Source organism: Trematomus bernacchii, unplaced genomic scaffold (assembly GCF_902827165.1).
Source record: "Trematomus bernacchii unplaced genomic scaffold, fTreBer1.1, whole genome shotgun sequence".
NCBI classification, from domain to species: Eukaryota; Metazoa; Chordata; class Actinopteri; order Perciformes; family Nototheniidae; genus Trematomus; species Trematomus bernacchii.
The window spans coordinates 3649254-3668920 of record NW_022987778.1 but is presented as its reverse complement, the minus strand read 5'-3'; the positions used below and the strand labels follow the sequence as shown (position 1 = coordinate 3668920).

Genomic DNA, 19667 nt, shown 5'->3' with positions numbered 1-19667 from the left:
CTGCTGCTGCTGCTGCTGCTGCTGCTGCTGGGCTCAGCCTCTCGTTCACCAAAGTGTTTTTTTATTTTCTTATTTTCTCTTCACACACACTCTCTTGCTTCGTCCGTGTGTCTTCGAGTGCCGGCTGCAGTCGCGTCTTCAGCTCTTTTATAGCTTGTGTCTCTGATGGGAGTCAGAGGACGTCCCTCCCCCTGAACGCTCTGTCCCATTAGCACAGACTGACGTGTCTCTGCGCTCCCCGGGGATCAAAACGACTCCATTCATTCCTTCAGAGCGTATTTATAGTGCTTTACTTTGTTAAATAACTCCTTATTGAATCACTTCTTTTTTATTTTGAAGTTGGCTTTTATTGTTGTTGACATATATTGGCAAAAAGGCTATTTTAGGAGTAGTAATTCAATGATCTTACTTTGTTCAAAATTATGAATTGACAGAACAAAGTTTATTAAGCTCTAATAACTTTTTTTAATAACATCCTCAGTCAAAGTGTTCCTGATTTGGATATTACATTTAATTATATATACCATTTTCAAACACATTATACTTTGTCTGTGGATGTTTCCTGGTCTGTCTCTACTCTCTTTTGCTCTGCACAGTTGACTAAATAATGTTAGATATTTAAAATATTCTGTAAATTAGCCTGAAACTAACCTTGAGTCATAAACACAGATCAAAGATTTGTTCCTTTGTTCATTCCTCTCTCAGGCAGAAACATGGAAAGAGTGTATTTACTACAAACACATGGAATTGTTTTCTATTAATTATGTATTATAATGTAAAGTTTGATCATCTGGGGGCATTGTCCCGTCTCTGAATGTGCAGTAAATCTAACTTGAAGTCTGCATTGTGGACTAAAATGGTGCAATATATTTGCATGATGTTATCAAAGTGCCTCAAACATGGATCAAAGAAGAGGTTTGTTGGACTGATTATAAATCCTCTGGATGTTTTCTTGTTGATCCTATACGTACCCCTCGGGCTTTAACAATGTTTTTATTATGTATGCATTGGGTTACATTATGTATGTAAGGGAATCAGCGTGATCATGCTTTCCCTCTGTAGAGCTTAGGCAGCATGATGGCAGAGAGAAAGTGAAGCTGAGCTGAAGTTTGGGTTTGAACTGTTATTAATTGTTGATTGACATTACATCATGTGAACTGAATTATACTCATACAAATGTTTATACTAGACATTTAGACAATTGTTCAATAATATCATAATCAGTGTTTAAACTCTTAAAGTTGTATTTTTACACAATTATATGCATTACTTTTTATTCATTTTACAACTTCATCTTTCACTTCATGTACTTAACTGTAAAACAAAATATGCTTTCTTCATATCTGGGCAGTGATATATAGATAGATATATATGCATTTGTGTTAACTCTGACTAACTTCAGATCATAATAATAATACCTACAAAAGTGAAGTACACTGTTGCCCATAAAGTTGGAATGATTTTGTTTTCAGACACATTCCTCTTTTTTATTCCTATTGAGACACTCAATCATTTCAGGAGAAGAGGTACAAACATATTTTATTCCAACTTTATGGGCAACATTATCATAGATTTGATAAACCACTCAACTATATTCTAATACTCCACAAGTTTATATTCAAGAAGGTTGTTTCCACTGACTCAAAACGTGTAGGTAGGTAGGCAGGCAGGGAGAGAGAGAGAGAGAGAGAGAGAGAGAGAGAGAGAGAGAGAGAGAGAGAGAGATAGAGAGAGAGAGAGAGAGAGAGAGAGAGAGAGAGAGAGAGAGAGAGAGAGAGAGAGAGAGAGAGAGAGAGAGAGAGAGAGGGATGGATGGATGGATGGATGGATGGATAGATAGATAGATAGATAGATAGATAGATAGATAGATAGATAGATAGATAGATAGATAGATAGATAGATAGATGCATGTTTAATGTTCTCTTCTCGAAGCACTTCATTTTGTCATTTCAAAGATAATGACAACGGAAGTCCTGCTTCCCTTCAGCACGCTGCAGCTAATGTCATTACATTAGGTTCATTACCCACTGTTATTATTACCCCGAAAAGGCAAATGAATCACTTGGCTGAAAATAGCAGCGCTCTGATCAGAACTGCCTGCAGGACCAACGAACAGAAAGAAGCTTGAAAGAGAAATTATAAAGTTCCAGATGCGGCCGGGAGAAGATAAGTGCTCGGTGCTCATATGGTTGCTTTTATGATTAATCTCCCTGCTTAACATTTATTAAAAAGTATAATTATGTTGTCCCCCAGTCAGAGCTGGTTGATGTGGCCAGGGAAAGGAAAGTTTGGGGCTCTCTGCTGGAACTGCTGGAACTGCTACCTCTGCGACCCGACCACGGATAAGCGGGAGAAGATGGATGGATGGATAATTATGTTGATATAACAGCCTTTGGAAAAATAGTTTAAAAATGGAGACTAAAGTACCGGACATAAGGTACATTAGGTTTGACCTACTACATGCAGTCATACAGGTGGGACGTGGGGTACAGCTTGTGGTCACATAAAGCAGAGAAAGACTAAACTTTCAGTCGTCCTGTTCGTTAAGGGTCCCCCTCAGCAGGAGTTAAGGTTGCTAACAAATAGCACTTACGGGATAATTAAGTAATAATAAAATCCTTGACTGTTGACTGAAATATAGGCCAATTCTATAGTTCATCTTGTTTTTATGGAATTTAATGGAGGTTTTACTGCTATTTTAACACACACACACACACGCACACTTTTCTAAATAGGACATCTCTCATCTTCTTCACTCAAGCTGTCAGCACTGATGCCCTTTCTCTAAAACACAATTGCCGATATCCGCTTACCTTCAGTTATTCAGAGTTATTTTAGAAAACACTGTATTCACTTTCCTCGACTTGAAATGATTCTCTTGAAACTTTTTCTTGACAGCCTTTATTTTGAGTGTGTCAAGCTCAGACTGCTGCTTCAGCAACTGTCAAAATATGTTTCTGCTTACTCTTCAGGCTCAGGATTGCCTGTCTTTCTGCAACATAGAGGCTTTCCTCTATGGGCTATTGTTGTAGTGAAGAGAAACAGACAGCTCCTGAACATCCTGAAGTTTGAAGTAAAAGTAAAAGTTTGAGCAGAAACCTGCTTTTTTGATATTGTAGGCAAATTAAATAGTAACATTTCCAGTAATTCTTATTTGTTGTACTTTTTGTTGCCATCTCAATATGTATTCTCCTTCAGACCAATCTTACTGGCTTATTCTATAATATAAATGTACCAAAAAAATATGGCATTTTTCATTCATTCATAACAATCCCTTTTAAAATAATTTTGCACTATAATTTGTATCTTTAAATCAACCAAATCAGTCGTTTCAAAACATAATTATCAAATGAAGTAATAGCATTTTTCCTCCACAGTCCGCTGGTGGCGGTAGAGCGCCTCGTACATTACCCGTCTACCTCTTTGCAACCCACGAAGAAGACGCAGAGCGGAAGTTACGCCTGATGTTGTCATGGCGTCTCACATGTAAATCACCCAGCTTCAGATATTGAATAAAACATATTTTAAGGTGATTTTAAGGTAAGTGTGTGCACATTTTATCACATTTTAATTCTGTATTTTCAATAAACATTGCCCGCTAAACTGGGGGATCGCCCGCTATTCTGGTTAACTGTTAAAACCCCAAGAAAACCCGCTGCTAGTTAGAGCTAGCTCCTGTTAGCCGTGTTTTTTAGATTTTAATATTACTCACCGTATACATATTTTGCTGTGAAGTTTAATTTGTTATTCTGTGACGATTCCCTCCTAACTGTGGTAGCTGTACAACTTTGATATTGTGTTGTTAATGCTGTGTTGCTCTTGTCAGTGACACTACTTTTTTTGAATGACAATGTCCTACTTGGTCAAACTAACACACTTTATTGTTGTTTTCAGGTTAAAGTAAGTTAATAACTGGCTCTCTGACTCCCAGGACCGAAACATGAGCACTCAAGTAAGCAACAAATTCAACTAACTCAACATGGTTTTTGGTCTTTGCTGCGTTTCATATCTATATTTACACATGTGAAGCTATTTTGAGTGGTCCTATCTATTCTTGACCTTTATTTGTGCAGCCATGTCTTTTTTTTTACTGTTATTTATCTCTGTGTAGGTACATTTAGAGCAATGCAAACAAATTAATACATTAAAATGACTTAAATTAAATTGATTCAGTATATATAATGAACATATCGTGAACACTCGTACTGAATATTGCCTATAACTGTTTGCATTATGTGTGAAAGAGCTCACATATTAACTATGAGATGTGTTTTGATTTCAGTACAGCATTCTTTTCAAGCAAGAACACGGTGAGTAACATTATGGATACACACTGACATATTCCTTCATTATCCTGACCATGGTTACTGTAATGTCAGTTTCACATCCACTGTTGTAAATCCTCGATAATTATAATATTACATTTTTAAGCACTTAATGACACCGTAAAATGTCATACAAGCATTCAACAAACACACATACACAGTCAAATGCCTTAGTGAATGCAGAAAGCACAATGTACTCTTTAAAAAAATGACATTTGCTAAAAACATACTGAAAACTCAAACATAAGTTTTCATGGATTTGTGATGATAATATAATAGTAATCTTTATTTGTATAGCACCTTTCATACAATAAGTGCAGTTCAAGGCGCTTCACATAGACATTTCACAGGAAATTGATATCACACAGCATTCAGTTACCAGTTCAAAACAAACAAACAATAGCATAGAGTAGACATATAAGAAATACATTTATACATGATGTTTTATCCATCAGCTCTGCTAGTTTCAGGTTGAATAACTTCTCCTCACTCTCATCAGAGCTTTAACCCGTGTGTTTCCTCTCAGCTCACGATGATGCGATCTGGACCGCAGCGTGGGGGAAGAGTGAGGCGGACGGCTCCGATACCATCGTCACCGGCTCACTGGATGATATGGTGAAAGTCTGGAAATGGTGAGTGTATTTCAATTGTTTTCCCTCATGAGAATGGAACTTCATTTTTTTGTGTTCTTACATTTTTCTGATAGTTTTTTGTCTAGATGACTTCTAGTGTTCTGTCAATATTCAACTCATATTTGACTGTCTATAATACCTTATACATTACATTGCATTTAGCTGACGCTTTTATCCAAAGCGACTTACAATAAGTGCATTCGACCAAGAAGATACAAACTTGAAGAAAACAGAATCATATAAGTACATCAGGTTTCATAGAGTACTCAACTGGCTTTAGATAAGCCAGTCCTTTGTTAGTATATAAGTGCTTTGTTAGTAATTCTATCGCTCGAAGTGGAGTCGAAAGAGATGAGTTTTCTGTCTGCGCCGGAAGACGTGTAAGCTTTCTGCTGTCCTGATGTCAATGGGGAGCTCATTCCACCATTTTGGAGCCAGGATAGCAAACCCACGTGTTTTTGCTGATGGGAACTTGGGTCCCCCTCGCAGTGAGGGTGCAGCGAGCCGTTTGGCTGATGCAGAGCGGAGTGCACGTGCTGGGGTGTATGGTTTAACCATGTCCTGGATGTAGGAAGGGCCAGATCCATTCACACCAGGGTACGCAAGGTGTTTCACAAATAACACAAATGAAAAATATGACTTTAAAAACAGAACATTATTATTATTAGTGTTGTTTTTTTTGTAAGAAGGGGCAGGTCAAATACGATTTCCTTCTCCCTGCTCCTTTCTACCTTCCGCTATAAAAAAAAAACACTAGTATAAGTGTACATGTTTTGTTTTAAAAATAACTGCCATGTGTGGAATAAATAAATAATTAATCATTTATAGATTATTAACAAAAAATAAAAATATGATAAAATCACGTTTTAAAGGCTAAATCAAAATGAATAGATAAACTGTTGTCCATGGGCTTTTTTGAAAAAGGCTTTACATTCAGCCCATAGAACCAAACCATCGTTTTATTTTGTGTTCATTCCAGGTAATCCTAACTGAGCCTGACTGTTGTCCATTTGTATTGATCTGTAGGGGTAGCGAGGGTATTGATTATGACCATAAACGGAGATGGCAGTAGCACACCTGACTGCCCGCCTCAGTTTATTCCCTCTTTAGCAATGTCCCCGCTTTTAAATCTAAAACTTTTCCTTCAAGAAGATCTGTTACAAACCAAAATGACATAAAGTAAATCTGTAGCAATGGTGCAACTTTGCATCAGATCGGGAAATGTTTACAATTTCATTTCAGATCTTCAATAGTAGTATTTACCAGCACATAGTTAATGTAAGGGAAAAAGAATATGCCATGTTGACATTATTGGGCATCTCACTGTTGCTATAGGGTTTGTTTCTGGTCCTTTTTATCACCCATTTTCTCATCAATCTTTATTGAATGTGATTTAGACATTTTTCATGGAATTGTGGATGTTTAAAGGTCACATATTATGCAAAATCCACTTTTTCACATCTTTTCTACATCAACATGTGTCCCCCCCCCCCTCTGTGTAAAGAGATTCTGAACGTTTCAGGAAAAAAACATTCTCTCTCTTTTTGTCCTGGTCCATTTATATAAAAACCTGTCTGAAAATGAGCTGATCAGATTTTGGCCACTTTATGATGTCATAACGATTTTTTTTTAGTAACCATTAGCCAATCACCAACCAAGGTACCCCCCCCACCTTATCACCTGCATCTCCTCCTAGAGCACCATTGTGTTCTTTTTAACCAAATATCTCTCAGAGGGGCGTGGGGAGGGGCTCCTTATTTTCATCTGAAGTAACAGACAGAGAATCAGCACTTTTGAAACAGGGCTGAAACAGAGGGGATTATGGGATGCTGCAATGATCTGTTTGGTGTTTGGAGCCAAACACTTCAGAGACATGTGTTGTATATATCTGAGACCTATAATATATTGATGAAAAGAAGTGTAATAGGGGACCTTTAAGTTAGAATTTTATTTCTAGGCACTTTCAGAACTTTCTCCTCCATGTTGTCCTAAAAGTTGAGTTGATGTTATTTGACCGTTTGTCCTCACGTGTCCCTGCAGGTGTGATGAGAAGCTGGAGCTGCAGTGGTCTCTGGAGGGCCACCAGCTGGGCGTGGTGTCGGTGGACATCAGTCACAACGGAGCCATCGCCGCCTCCAGCTCCCTCGACGCTCACATCCGTCTCTGGGACCTGGAGTCCGGGAAACAGATCAAGTCCATGGACGCCGGACCTGGTGAGGCCTCAGAGGATCATGGATAATAATGTATTGGTTTTGTATTCAGGAGGCCTCCCCCTCAGATCTATATTTTACTTTAATTCAATATATATTATTTTTTCCTGTATGATTGATCTTCAGCAAGAATTTGAATAAGAACGTTTTTGCCATGGCTTTTAATTTATCTGGTTAATTATCAAACTTTTGACAAATTAAAGTCGGCAAATACTGTTCCAATGTCCAGGATACTTGGAATTCTACCGAGGCCGGCGTCCTTCGTTGCGGGAAATTTCGAGGCTGCACATGTGTATCCTCCGCGGTCTTAAAATCCCCACAATGCTTTGCGCACGGACCAATTTCCAAATCTTTGGCGGAAATCGCGCTCCATTTAAGGCGGGGCCTCGCATATGACACACACCTGCACACCTGTTAGCCTGTTCCACCATTCTTCGTTTTCCGAGGCTAGGAAGGATTCTTGCATCGCTTCTGAAGGACCTGACTCGGAGGGACTTGTCCTACCAAGGAAGCGTCCTCGACATTGAGAAACACCCACTGTTTTTTAGAGTTTAAATGATTAGTTGATGAACAGAAACATTATTTCCAACTTTTTTTAAATATAGATTCATTGTTTAAAGCCTGTTGTCTAGCAACATTCTTTAAACAGTTTATGAAACACTTGATGATTGTAGCTTCTTTTTGCTATAATTAACTGTTTCTCGTGGTTTAATATCATATTAAACTGAATATCTTTAGGTAATGGCCTTTTGTTCCGACCTTTCCGTTTAGAGAATAGTTCATTCTTCCATATTTCTTAAAAAATGTTCACCGTTTAATTTAAGTACATAATCACCGTAATTGGTTATGAGACTTTCCAGTTGCCATTTTACAGGTACAGATGATTCCCTTATTAGAACATTCCTGACGCCTGTGAGGGAACACATTTTGAATATCGTGTCTCCTAAACTCACTTCTGAAATAAAGGTTTCTGATTGGACCTTGTGGATGTGCTGTTACCGGGCAGTATTAAGTGTTGAGTCACTGCTTTTGTCACTCGGTTAAATACCCAAACAGAAGTGCAGGTGACGACAGCTCCTCTGTTCGGCTGTGAAGCTTAGCTTGTTTTATTTCTTCCTCTCACCTCTCAGGAACCCCACTCCCAGAAAAATGTCTCTGTCGTTGTGTATCTTGAACCGAGCTGTAGTTCATCTTATGACATGTCAACTCCCATTAGACGCTCCATTTCACTCAGTGGTTGGTCCGGGTCACTGGATTAAAGACCTTTTTTTTTACTCTCTTGGGACAAAATGAATTTTGGTATATCTGAAGTAAATCCTTTGTTTTATATTTGTAGATTTACATAACAACATTTAGCTTATAAATAACAGTGTTGTCAAGATTTAGCAGAAATACTTAGTTGTCTTATTTCTACAGCAGGTTTACTCTGTCAGTCAGTTTGATGTGTTCAACGTTCCCTCTGTCTTCTCTCTCCTCGTTAGTTGACGCCTGGTCGGTCGCCTTCTCCCCAGACTCTAAATACATCGCCACAGGAAGCCACCACGGCAAGGTCAACATCTTCGGCGTGGAAAGTGGCAAGAAGGAGCATTCTCTGGACACTCGAGGGAAATTCATCCTGAGCATAGCTTACGTAAGGAATCATAAATCGTCCTCTGGCCGGCTGCATGGAGCCCTCTCTGTCTTTACAATCACTCATCTTGATTTGTGTTTATTGTGATTTACCCCATTTTTTTCTAAGAAAAGGTTTCCTAGAACTAGCTATAGGTCATACCCTAGTTACATTTGAAAGTAGTTGTTATGTTACAGGGTGTCCGCGGGGTCTTAAAAAGTATTAAAAGTTGATAAATCAATTTAGTGAAAATGAAGGCTATTAAAAAGTATTAAACTGCATTTTCCAAGGTATTACATTTTGTAGCTTGTTTTCAATAAGTATATAAATTGTCCAAAGAGTTGTATTCTACAGTCTGCCTGAATGTAATCATTGCGTAGGTGTGTAGTGTGATTCTGTGTAGTTTATTTATGGCATCCTGTTGGATTTGACGTCATCTGAACAGGACATTGCACGCTCACAGGTCCGTTTACGCCGGTTGTTAAACAACATCGTTATGGGGAAATGCAAGTTTGCGTCCAAATGGTTGGAAGATAAGGAGGAAGGACAATCAATACTGTATATAGTCAATGTGAGGTAAAGTGTGTCGCCAATGTAACCGGTTAGAACTCCAAGTGGCGATGAGGTCTTAAAATGTATGGAAAGGGTCTTAAAAAAGGTCTTACATTTGACTTCAGGATTCCTGCATATACCCTGTGTTAAATAAATGCAATGGTTCTCTATGCTATGCCCCTCAGAGTCCTGATGGGAAATATCTGGCCAGCGGAGCCATCGATGGGATCATCAACATCTTTGACATCGCCACTGGAAAGCTGCTCCATACGCTGGAAGGTAAAATACAAATCTGAATATGAATACGTTGCATGAATCAATTGCTGCAACTGGTGACAAAACTATTCTGATAATTGATTATTTGATTGATAATTTAAGCATTTGTTTATTAAATGTCAGAAAATAATGAAAAAGGTACATCTTTTTCACAACGAAAACATTTACATAAAAAATAGGTGGCAAATTCTCACCTTTTTGAAAATTGTGAAATTGATCATTTTCCGGCTTTTGCAAGATAATTTACATAAATGAATTCAACTTAAATGAGTTTTCTTTGAATTGACTAATCAATATACAATCATTAGTTGATTGTTTTTATCAGTTAGAAAAAAGATTCGAAATAAATATACAAGGCCAAAAATAAACTATATATATTTATAATAATATACATTAAGGGTGCCCAATGCCCAAGACCGGTAGATCGCCAAGGCAGTGCGGGTAGATCGCAGCAATTTCAAATATCTCCGGTCATATTATCCGGTATTTTTTGTTGTTGCCATAAGCACCATTTTAAGTCTATTCAAAATAAGCAGAATAGAGGTGTCGGCACCAGCCCCTCATCGATGCTTCAAGCGTGCAACGAGACGCCTACAGCGCGCAGAGTGCCTCCTGAGAAGGCGTCAGTGAGGAATATAACTTCCTGTTTCTCCCTTCAGGTCACGCCATGCCCATCAGATCCCTCACCTTCTCCCCCGACTCCCAGCTGCTGGTCACCGCCTCCGACGACGGATACATCAAGATATATGACGTGTGAGTTCAGCCTGCAGATCGTAGATAACGTTTTTGCCAAATATGGTTGTCATACCCAGTATTTATATTATATACACACAAATAAAGGGAGGGAAAGGGTGTCCTCAGTTGTGACAGATTAAAAGAGTATAAATAAACACTAGGAGGGGGGAAAAAAGAAAGTAAAAAATGTGTTTGCTTTAATAAACTTTGAGCTTTTGTTTTACAGGCAACATGCGAACCTGGCCGGCACCCTGAGTGGACACGGCTCCTGGGTTCTTAACGTCGCCTTCTCTCCAGACAGCAAACACTTTGTCTCCAGGTAAAATCAAAACAACACAAGGTCAAAACAACCTCATGTTCCGACAAAAAAGAGGTGAAATTGATGCATAAAGCACTTTGATTTAACATAACATTTAAAAAGGTTTTATATTTTACTTACCCAAAAAACATATTTTTTATTTGTCCTTCTTTTTGGTCTTGGTGCTCATTAAAACATGTGGTTGTTATGTCTTTGTTAAACTTCTGATAATGGAGGACTTTACTTTCATCAGTCTTCATAACTTAAAGGGGACCTATCATGCAAAATGCACTTGTTGATGTCTTTTATGCATAAATATGTGTCCCCGGTGTGTCAGGGAACTGACGCAGCGTCAGAAAATAAAACCCTCTCTCTTTTCCTCCGTACCCAAATCTCTAAAAACGGGGCTACAACGGAGCTGATCCAGATTTGCGTCCGATATGACGTAATATCGGAAATGTAGGCTGGCTTTACACCCACGGCCCTATCAGAAACGTTGCTATCAGAAACATTGCCCGACTGTTTTGGACGTAATATGGTCGGTGTTTACATTAGCATCGCTAACACTCAGAGCTAACCTGTACTGGAGAGCATGTGTGTGAAGAAGCAGGAAATAAAAAGGAACTCACCTTGTGGTATAACCGGCAAGAGAGAAAGCCTTTGAGCTCCATACTGTTTCAGAAAGAATCCTTGATAATCCATGATATGGCGTTTCATCACGGCAGTATTTAGTTTAGACAGTAGCTGCCGGGTCCCGCATGAGCTCAGACCCCTCCTTTTTTATTTGATCAATTATTTTATTTTTGAAAGCTTTATACCCAAAATCAGCACTTTTGAAACAGGAAGTGAAATAGAGGGATATGAGGCATGGCTAGAATGGGTGATCTGTTTGGTATTTTGAGGAAAACACTTCATAGACATGTTTTTTATATTTTTTTATATATCTGAGACCTATGCTATTGCCTAAAAATAGCATGATAGGTGACCTTTAAAGCCATTACTTTGTGATCTTTGGGAAATTAAGTTAATTGCAGCAATGCATTTCTGCAGCGTAGCATTTCTCTACCTACAAATGTTTGTGTTAAAAAAAATGTAAATACACTAAATTAAAACATCCAGTAGTTGTGTGAGCCTTCTCCCTTCACTGTGTACATTAGACGCGTTTACTCTTGTCTTCTTTCCCATGCTCCTGTGGTGTGAAAGCATTTGTCAGTTAAAGCTTTTTTCTTCTCAGAAGTTTCCAGTTCACAGTTTCAAAGCAAACGCAGCGTGAGATTGTAACATGACCTGCCTCCTCTCTCCTCAGCTCGTCTGATAAGAGTGTGAAGGTGTGGGACGTCGGCACCAGAGCGTGCATCAACACTTTCTTCGACCATCAGGACCAGGTGACAGTCCTCCCCTGTATAACCCCTCACTGAGTGTCATAATGAGTGTCATAATCAGATCCAGAGGGAGAAAGTCCATCTGCTTGAGGTGCTGATGTGTTGTGGGGAAATCAATATGGCCGACGTCAGGGCGAGGCCCCTCACATGACCCTTATCTGACGCTCCAGCTCGCACTAAAGCAATAAACCGTCATTACATCCCGGCTGCTGGCGCCTGTGGGGGGGGGTTTGATCTGCGCCCCAACAAAACCTCCTAATGAAATATCACAGCTGCTCAGGGAGGCAACAGAGCCTTAGTGTTTCTGAGTCATGATAAAAGGATGGCACAACTAGAAATGCCACAGGGATAATTTGCAGACAATTAATAGATTGGCTTTGCTTCGTTCTTTTATTTTAGATGTTTTTTTTATATTTGCAACTGTGATGATTTGCGATATTAGTGGGACTGATCATTTTTGAAACCGTCACATTATGATTGAAAAATATATTAACCCTTGTGTTGTGTTCGAAAGCTGTTACCGTTCATGGTGTCGCGGGTCAATTTTGACCCATGATTTATCTCAGTCCAAAACACACAAAAAATGACTATCATCCAATATTGTTTTAACTACATCATAACTAACTTATAATGCATTCATAACCGTACAATCCTGTTGTAATGTAATGTTATGGCCCAAAACACATTACACCACATATGGCACTCGTGCATGGGTTCAAGTGTTAGTGTACATATTCTTTGAGAAAGGTCGAGAAATCCCTGTTTTAAAAAGCTGTATAAATATATTTGTTCTAAAATGTGGGTAAAGTTTTGTGAATCTTTAACTAACATCCCGTCCTCTCTGTTCCTGTGGTCTTCAGGTCTGGAGTGTGAAGTACAACAGCACCGGCTCAAAGATCATCTCGGCCGGAGACGACCGCTCCATCCACATCTACGACTGTCCCATGTGAGGGGGGTCCAGGAGAGGAGCTGCATAGGTTTACTACATCAGGGAGTGGACACTGGTAATAGAGGGGGGGTGTGGGGAGGGGCTGTACATGTGTTGGGTTTTTGCACTGGCCCACTGCGGTCAATAAAAGGGTTTCTTTTGTACTTAAGTTTCCCTTGTATTTTTTTGTTTGGTTAATGGGCTCTCTACATGCAGTTATGTATTATAGCAGGATTTGTTTTGGATGGCATATCATTTTAAATGGATTATCTTGAGGTTTCAGATCAAATAGCAAATGAGTATGGAGCCTTTAAACCAGGGGTGTCAAACTCAATTTTATCGCGGGCCACATCAGCATTATGGCTGCACTCAAAGGGCCGGTTGTAACTTTAAGACTATATAAAAATACATATATAAATATTTAACATATATAAAATAATGTATTATTACATTATTTCCTCTGCATTGGATTATTATCAGATAGGGTAATAACTTCATAATTAACTACGTCTGAAAGCAGAAGTCTAGGGCAAATAATTGCAAGTCTCTTCAGTGAGAATGTTACAATAACATTTCAAAAGAAAAGCCAAATTCTGGAAAAAAAAGTCAAAATCCAAAAAAAGAATTACAATTTTGAGAAAAAATAGTGAAATGTTGAAAAAAAAAGTCAAATTCTGAGAAAAAAGTAAAGTTTGAGATGCATTGTGGGACATGTAGTTTATGGGCAACGTGCTTCTGTAAAGCGGCATGTAACCGTATAATAAACATATTATATTCTTTCAGAGCTCTTGTGGGGCACATGAAATGAAGTCGCGCGCCGGATTTGGCCCCCGGGCCTTGAGTTTGACACCCCTGCTCTAAACTGTCACATGGCAGTAAAGGAATATTAGATTAAACGAATGACAGGGTATTAGGAAATATACAACTTTAAACTTATCGAATCAAGTAAATACTCTTTAGGTTTCCTCTTGTTAGGTCTTAGTGCACGTTTATTCATTGGACTGTTTTCTGTTTTGTTTAAATTCAGACTGGATCATTTTACTATTAGCCTTTCATCACTTTTGTTGCTCCTTAATTTGAAGAAATTACTTTGGGATCCTGTAAATAGAGAACATGAGAGCTGCATTAGCTTGTTAGAGCAGCAGTGAGATGCAGTGAAGTGGAGCTCCCTCTGTGGGCCAGCAGCTGAACTGCAGCCTCAAATAACTAAAGTTGCACAAAGCACTACACATTTATTTAAAATATAAATATTTCATAAAGAACAGATCATAAAACAGCTGCAGTGATTCAGAATGCTTTATTAATTTGCAACACACATCAAACTGCACTTTTAACAATTGTTGGATTTTTGTTTTTACACGGCAGGTGGTTGTTGAACACATGTGCAGCACTTCCTCCATTCAGGCAAACGTCCATTAAATGTGCTTTTCAGGAATCAATCACATCATAATTTGGGGTCCATTAAACAAGAGTGCAGTTTGCATAACAAGTTTATACAAGAGAAGAGCAGTGTCAAAGCTCACTGAGATGTTTTCTGGCAGTCATAGTCATATGGCCTTTGACGGTGAACTCTGAAGGCAATGTTAAAGTTTCGCTGATGTGTTGCCACTGCCGTTACTCTCTCTGTGTTAGCTTTAAGCAAATAGTGGCAGATTTGATTCCCAGTCATCTGAACAGTCTCAATAAAGTAGAAAATAATCAGAAGTGTCCTATGATTCCCACATCTTCAACGTTATCTAAGGCCTATAACATCAACTACACTTTTGCTGATACATCACATCTATTTTCATCTTTTCTGTCAATCTCCATTTGTTTTGTACAGTCCATTTACACAAACAGGAACAATGAGAAGCAGAGAAGCCTGTCTGATCAACGTATCCTTAAGTAGAATTCATCATTATACCCGCACCCCCTCAGACTTCAGACAGTTATTTAATAAATCACAAGACACAGCTGATTACAGAAAGACTTTAGGTCTAACGATACAGACTCGAGCTAGGTTTCACTTAGATCTTCACATATTTTTTGTAATATTCTTTTAGCTTACATTTCACACTTTAGCGATTTATGTATTTCTCCTGTACAATTTAAAGTAACTCAAACGGTGCAGCAAGTGTTCACAAGCTTAGGCTGACTGAGTTGTTCAAATATGACGCGGTAAAAAATAAAACGCCTGCTGCAGTCATACCAGTATGGGAGGCATTAATCAAACAGAGTCTAAGATATATGCTATACTTAAAAAAGCTAATTATTCAGACAGTTTTTACATTTTAGGATTATTTTGTTGTGTGTTTTTCTTCAGATTGGACATTTTGGGCAAATGCAGAACCTTGTTTTCACTTATATCTTAATATTTCACGGTAAGGCCAGTAGAAATGGGTCTGACAAATAGAAAAAAGGCAGGGTAAAATAACACCTGCAACTCCCAATTGTACCTAAACATCACCATTTGCACTCCGCTGCATTGTACCAACATTATAACAACACCAGATCTAAAAACAAGGCGTGTGAAAAGCAGATAAACAGAAGAGCATTCATCCCGTTGCTGGACACAGATATTGGTCGTCTCTCCTGTGAAGAGATTCTGTGTGGATGTGAATCACGGTGCGATCTCTCCTAGTTCCCTCTGGTTCCTCACCAGTGTCTGGAGTCCACCAGCTCGTCTTTGAGGCTCAGTCTCTTCAGAGTCTCGTATCCCACCACGATGAGCACCGAGGTGGGCATGGAGGAGATGATGCGGGCCGACAGACCTTTCGTCATCGCCCAGACCCCCTCCTCCGCCAGCAGCTGCTTGAACGTCTCGATGAGGGACGATCGGCCCTCAACCTTTAAGAGACGGGAGAGAGGTACATCGTTAGATATTTGTGGATCCATTTTGGGATGAGATTTAAAGTGAATTCTTGTTGTTTTAACAGATGTTTCCAAGGACAAGAATACACGTTTGATCTAGAGGCAACATGCACGTAAAGTCTTTCAAAGTCAACAAAAAAAATCTGCTGAGGAAGATCATGTTAAACAATGGAAAGCTCCAGAACAGCGACTAAAAGGACACATTTTTCTACTATTTGTATGTTGCATATTTGTCTCCAGTTCTACTTCATTTTTTCCAAATGAATGAGCACTTTTGTCAGATGTTTTTGATTTAGTCTTGGTCCTGTGTAACATCTGCTTATTAGGTTTTTAAATCGTATGAAGCCAATGAAAATTGTTGTCATTTGAGTCTGATTTTAGTCATCAAAAAGAGATTTAAGTAACATTTTTAAACCAGATTGTAGTCCTGCCTTGCTTTTGTCCAATCAGCCTGATGATGAAATGAAGTTAAGAGCATGTTAGGAAGCTCTTGTGTAATCTTAGCAACAAGAGGAAGTGTAGCAACACAGAAAAACGAGCTGACTCCAGCTGTATTGAGTGTCAACACAGAGTAAATGTCAGCTTTAATGTTTTCCAACATGGTGTCTCTCAGTGTTTACCTGAACTCTTGCTCGAACAACATCCATGGGGTTGGTGATGGTGGAGGCGGTCGCTGCTGCCATTGGTCCGGCCAAAGCCTGCACAATCAGATGGGGGCACCCGGTGGGGGCCATCAAGGACAGCTGCTCTGGAAACGTAAAGAATATAAAAACACTGTAAGCCCAATATATTAGTGGTTTCGGTCACTATTTAAATGCCTCCAGCGGCTAAGAACATTCAATATGAATCCAATCTAACAGAGTGTATGAAGAGAAATTGAGAATTTTGTTCAAATCTGTCTGATTGAAATTGTATGCCTCCTAAGTTATCAATTATATTTATTAATGCTGGAATTTCTTTCTTACAATGGCAAAACTCATGCTGTCCAACTGGTGTTTTCCATTTGAATCCCTTTACTTAGTCCTTCAGTGTTATATTGAACCAATATTTTGTTTCTATATTTTGACGATGAAATCCTATGCAGGCCAACTTTTTTTTCACATAGAGAATGCATCAGGAAATCATAAAGAATCTGACCGATGTGCTGAATCAATAATGACATTGGTATCAATAAACTTTATTAAACAGGGTGTTTCCTTACCTGTATAAAAATGATAAAAAGGCCACCAGAGTGCACTGTTTGGGATGTACGTGAGAAGCGATGCCACGTATCCCCGGTAAAATCCCCTGAAACCATCAGCAGCAAATATCTGCACCGTGATGTCCCGCGATTGGCCGAAAGTGAGTTTACGCTTCGACGCTGCGAGCATCCTCTTGGGTTTGGCCTTGAAGCGAGTCAGGTGCTCCCCCTGGCCCTGCATCATCAGGTGCTGGGACACGATGTCGATGGGCACCGTGATGGTCTGAGCAACCAGAGCAGCTGCTCCTCCAGCCACCACCGACTTCACGGTGTTACTGGGAGAGTACTGGGACACGTACTTGCGCACCAGCTCGTAGGTGGTGATGTAAGCCTGACCTGAGATCAGCGTGAAGGTGTTGACCATGAAGCCCCGGTAGAGGCCTCGCACACCCTCCGCTCTAATGATCTTGCAGAAAGCATCGATGGTGCCGGAGTAGAGGGCCTTCCCCTTCTGCACCTGCAGCCGGGTGCGGATCAGGCTGGCCGGGTAGACGCTGGCCCTGGTGGTCAAGGTCATGAACACGCCCAGGGAGTAGAACTTCCTCTTGTCCAGGTCCTCCCATTCGATGATCTGCATCGCACCTTTCTGCTGCATGGTGCCGGCGAGGGCAGCGCTGCGCCACTAAAGCCACGGATCTGAAGTCATCGGTCCTCCGACAGCCATCACACCTGTCAACAAAAACATTCACCGTTTGTGAAGTAATAAGATATTAGTATTTAATTATTTTATCTGATTTCTTGGATCAGCTTGGATGGTTGTCAAGAGGCATTACCAGGGTTTGTAAAAAGTCTTGAAGGTTTGAGAATGCTTATTTTTAACATGCTTTCAAGGTTAGTGTCTTTGGAAGAAACTGCAGATGGAAATGAGCTATTAGCTAAAATCTGGCAAAAAACATATCTTCTCTTTTCTGAGATTAATGTTATGTACGCATGGTCCTTGTTTAAATAAATAAACAAACAATAAGAGGGAAAGGAAATGCATGTCAATGGGGGTCCTAACCTTCTTTATTAGGGTCGTTGCAGATGGGATAAAAATGTTAGCACTGAAGGAACTCAGCCTCCTTCCTGCCAGAGGAACACGTTTCAAAACGTTTGTGTCCAGGATCAAAGGACTCAATCTTAAGGTTAAAAATATATATCAAAAGGAATGTCTTTTGATGTATTGATAATGGGACCAAAACCCCAAACATACTCGTTTTATTTTGCTTATTTAATATTTGTATGTCAATGGTTTGTGGCTTTGCAGCTATATTATGTTCCTGAGAACACAAGAGTGGCAATGTCTGAATTCTCAGTTTACAAGATAATTCAATAAATCTCTGCAGAATAAATTGAATGACATGTCGCAGGATTACAATAGGGGAAGAGTTTTTTTTTAATTTCCCTTCACACACAGCTATTGTAACAACATTTAAAAGGTACATGTCACAACAACAGGACAGACCTGTGGCTGATCCAACTGAAGAATGTGGAGGGCTGTGCCTCTGGCTGTATTTACACATGCTACATTAAATAAACCATATCTCAGGTACTTCACTTCATGTTATACGGAAATATAGGACAAAGAGGGGAAGTTTACAGCAGAGAATGACATGTACAGCTTCTATGCAGCTGGTAATGTAATCACTGAGGGTCAGCATGTAAAACTAAAACAGGATTTATCCTTATATACATATTTAACGACACATTAAGCAGCCACATGCCATGTTAAAGTCTAATTAGCGATTGTTGTTATGCAGTGGTTGGTGAAGGAAGGCGGAAACACGTGCAATGTCACACAGTGTCCTCGCGCTGTGTTAGCTAGCAAACAACAAGACTGATACAAAGTGTGTAAGAAATAGGCAGATTTAACTAAAACACACCGATAAAACATACCTGTGCGGGGGTTTAGTAGCTCCAGAGTCTCTGTTGTTGTTGTTGTTGTTAAACTCTTTGCTCTGCTGCAAGGTGGGTTATGTCTTCCGTCCATTACTGATGTAACACACAGTCAAAGGTGAAAGTTCATGGGTTGTGTTTACTCGGTTTAAGGTAGCGTTTTGTTGTTGATAGTATTAACTTACCTTGGATTAATAATATGTGATCTGACGTTAGTTTTCTCCTCCAGATGACCCTGTAATGGCGATGTTTACCCGATGTGTTTACATTAGCAAGTTAGCAGTTTGACGATGATGATGCATTCATGGCCCGAGGCAAAAGTAGGAATTACAAGAAACCAGTACAAACAATGAACAAACAGATCTTTCTACTCGATCTAAAGTAGAAATAATACCACAGTGTAAAATATTGCTACATTTGATTCAAAATGAGTGCAAAGCCCTACGTGTTAGCATCACAATACTTAAGGTATTAAAGGAAAGGCATTTGTTTGACAGAATGGTCTTTTTCAGATAGTTTATGGGTCACAAATACAAAGTGTACATTGATGCCTGGGTTGGCCAAATAAAAATAAAATGTTGATGGTTTATTACCGTTTCCATTTTTCTTTTTATGTCTAAATGTCCTCCAATTCTGGATTGACCCTTATATTATTATATATAATATTAATTATATATTACTGATTCTTTTAACACTTAAAGGGGACCTCTTATGCAAAATCCACTTTGTCATGTCTTTTATACCTAAACATGTGT

General features: G+C 39.2%; 2 protein-coding genes across 2 annotated transcripts; one reads left to right on the top strand and one right to left on the bottom strand.

Annotated features, from left to right (window-relative positions):
- Positions 1–3441: 3441 nt before the first annotated feature.
- Positions 3442–13111, top strand: wdr61 (WD repeat domain 61). Its single transcript, XM_034149066.1, has 11 exons — positions 3442–3540; positions 3895–3952; positions 4283–4310; positions 4852–4957; positions 6998–7170; positions 8649–8797; positions 9514–9607; positions 10264–10357; positions 10566–10658; positions 11944–12022; positions 12880–13111. The coding sequence occupies exons 2-11, from the start codon at positions 3941–3943 to the stop codon at positions 12967–12969; spliced, it is 918 nt and encodes a 305-aa protein (XP_034004957.1). The 5' UTR covers positions 3442–3540; positions 3895–3940; the 3' UTR covers positions 12970–13111.
- Positions 13112–14225: 1114 nt separating this feature from the next.
- On the bottom strand, positions 14226–19221 carry slc25a44a (solute carrier family 25 member 44a). Its single transcript, XM_034149198.1, has 5 exons — positions 19098–19221; positions 18913–19008; positions 16999–17706; positions 16418–16545; positions 14226–15773 (listed from the first exon to the last, which is right to left on the bottom strand). Exons 3-5 carry the CDS (start codon positions 17630–17632, stop codon positions 15582–15584), a joined length of 954 nt encoding a protein of 317 aa, XP_034005089.1. The 5' UTR covers positions 17633–17706; positions 18913–19008; positions 19098–19221; the 3' UTR covers positions 14226–15581.
- Between the last annotated feature and the right edge of the window lie 446 nt (positions 19222–19667).

Excerpts from the sequence above, each read along its gene's own strand:
- wdr61 (XM_034149066.1), top strand. Across the intron at positions 4,311-4,851 it reads TCTTTTCAAGCAAGAACACG|CTCACGATGATGCGATCTGG; the intron begins GTGAGTAACATT and ends GTTTCCTCTCAG. Across the intron at positions 4,958-6,997 it reads ATGGTGAAAGTCTGGAAATG|GTGTGATGAGAAGCTGGAGC; the intron begins GTGAGTGTATTT and ends GTGTCCCTGCAG.
- slc25a44a (XM_034149198.1), bottom strand. The coding sequence starts at position 17,632 with ATGCAGCAGAAAGGTGCGATGCAGATCATCGAATGGGAGGACCTGGAC. Across the intron at positions 16,546-16,998 it reads TTTTTATCATTTTTATACAG|AGCAGCTGTCCTTGATGGCC; the intron begins GTAAGGAAACAC and ends TTACGTTTCCAG. Across the intron at positions 15,774-16,417 it reads TTGTTCGAGCAAGAGTTCAG|GTTGAGGGCCGATCGTCCCT; the intron begins GTAAACACTGAG and ends CGTCTCTTAAAG.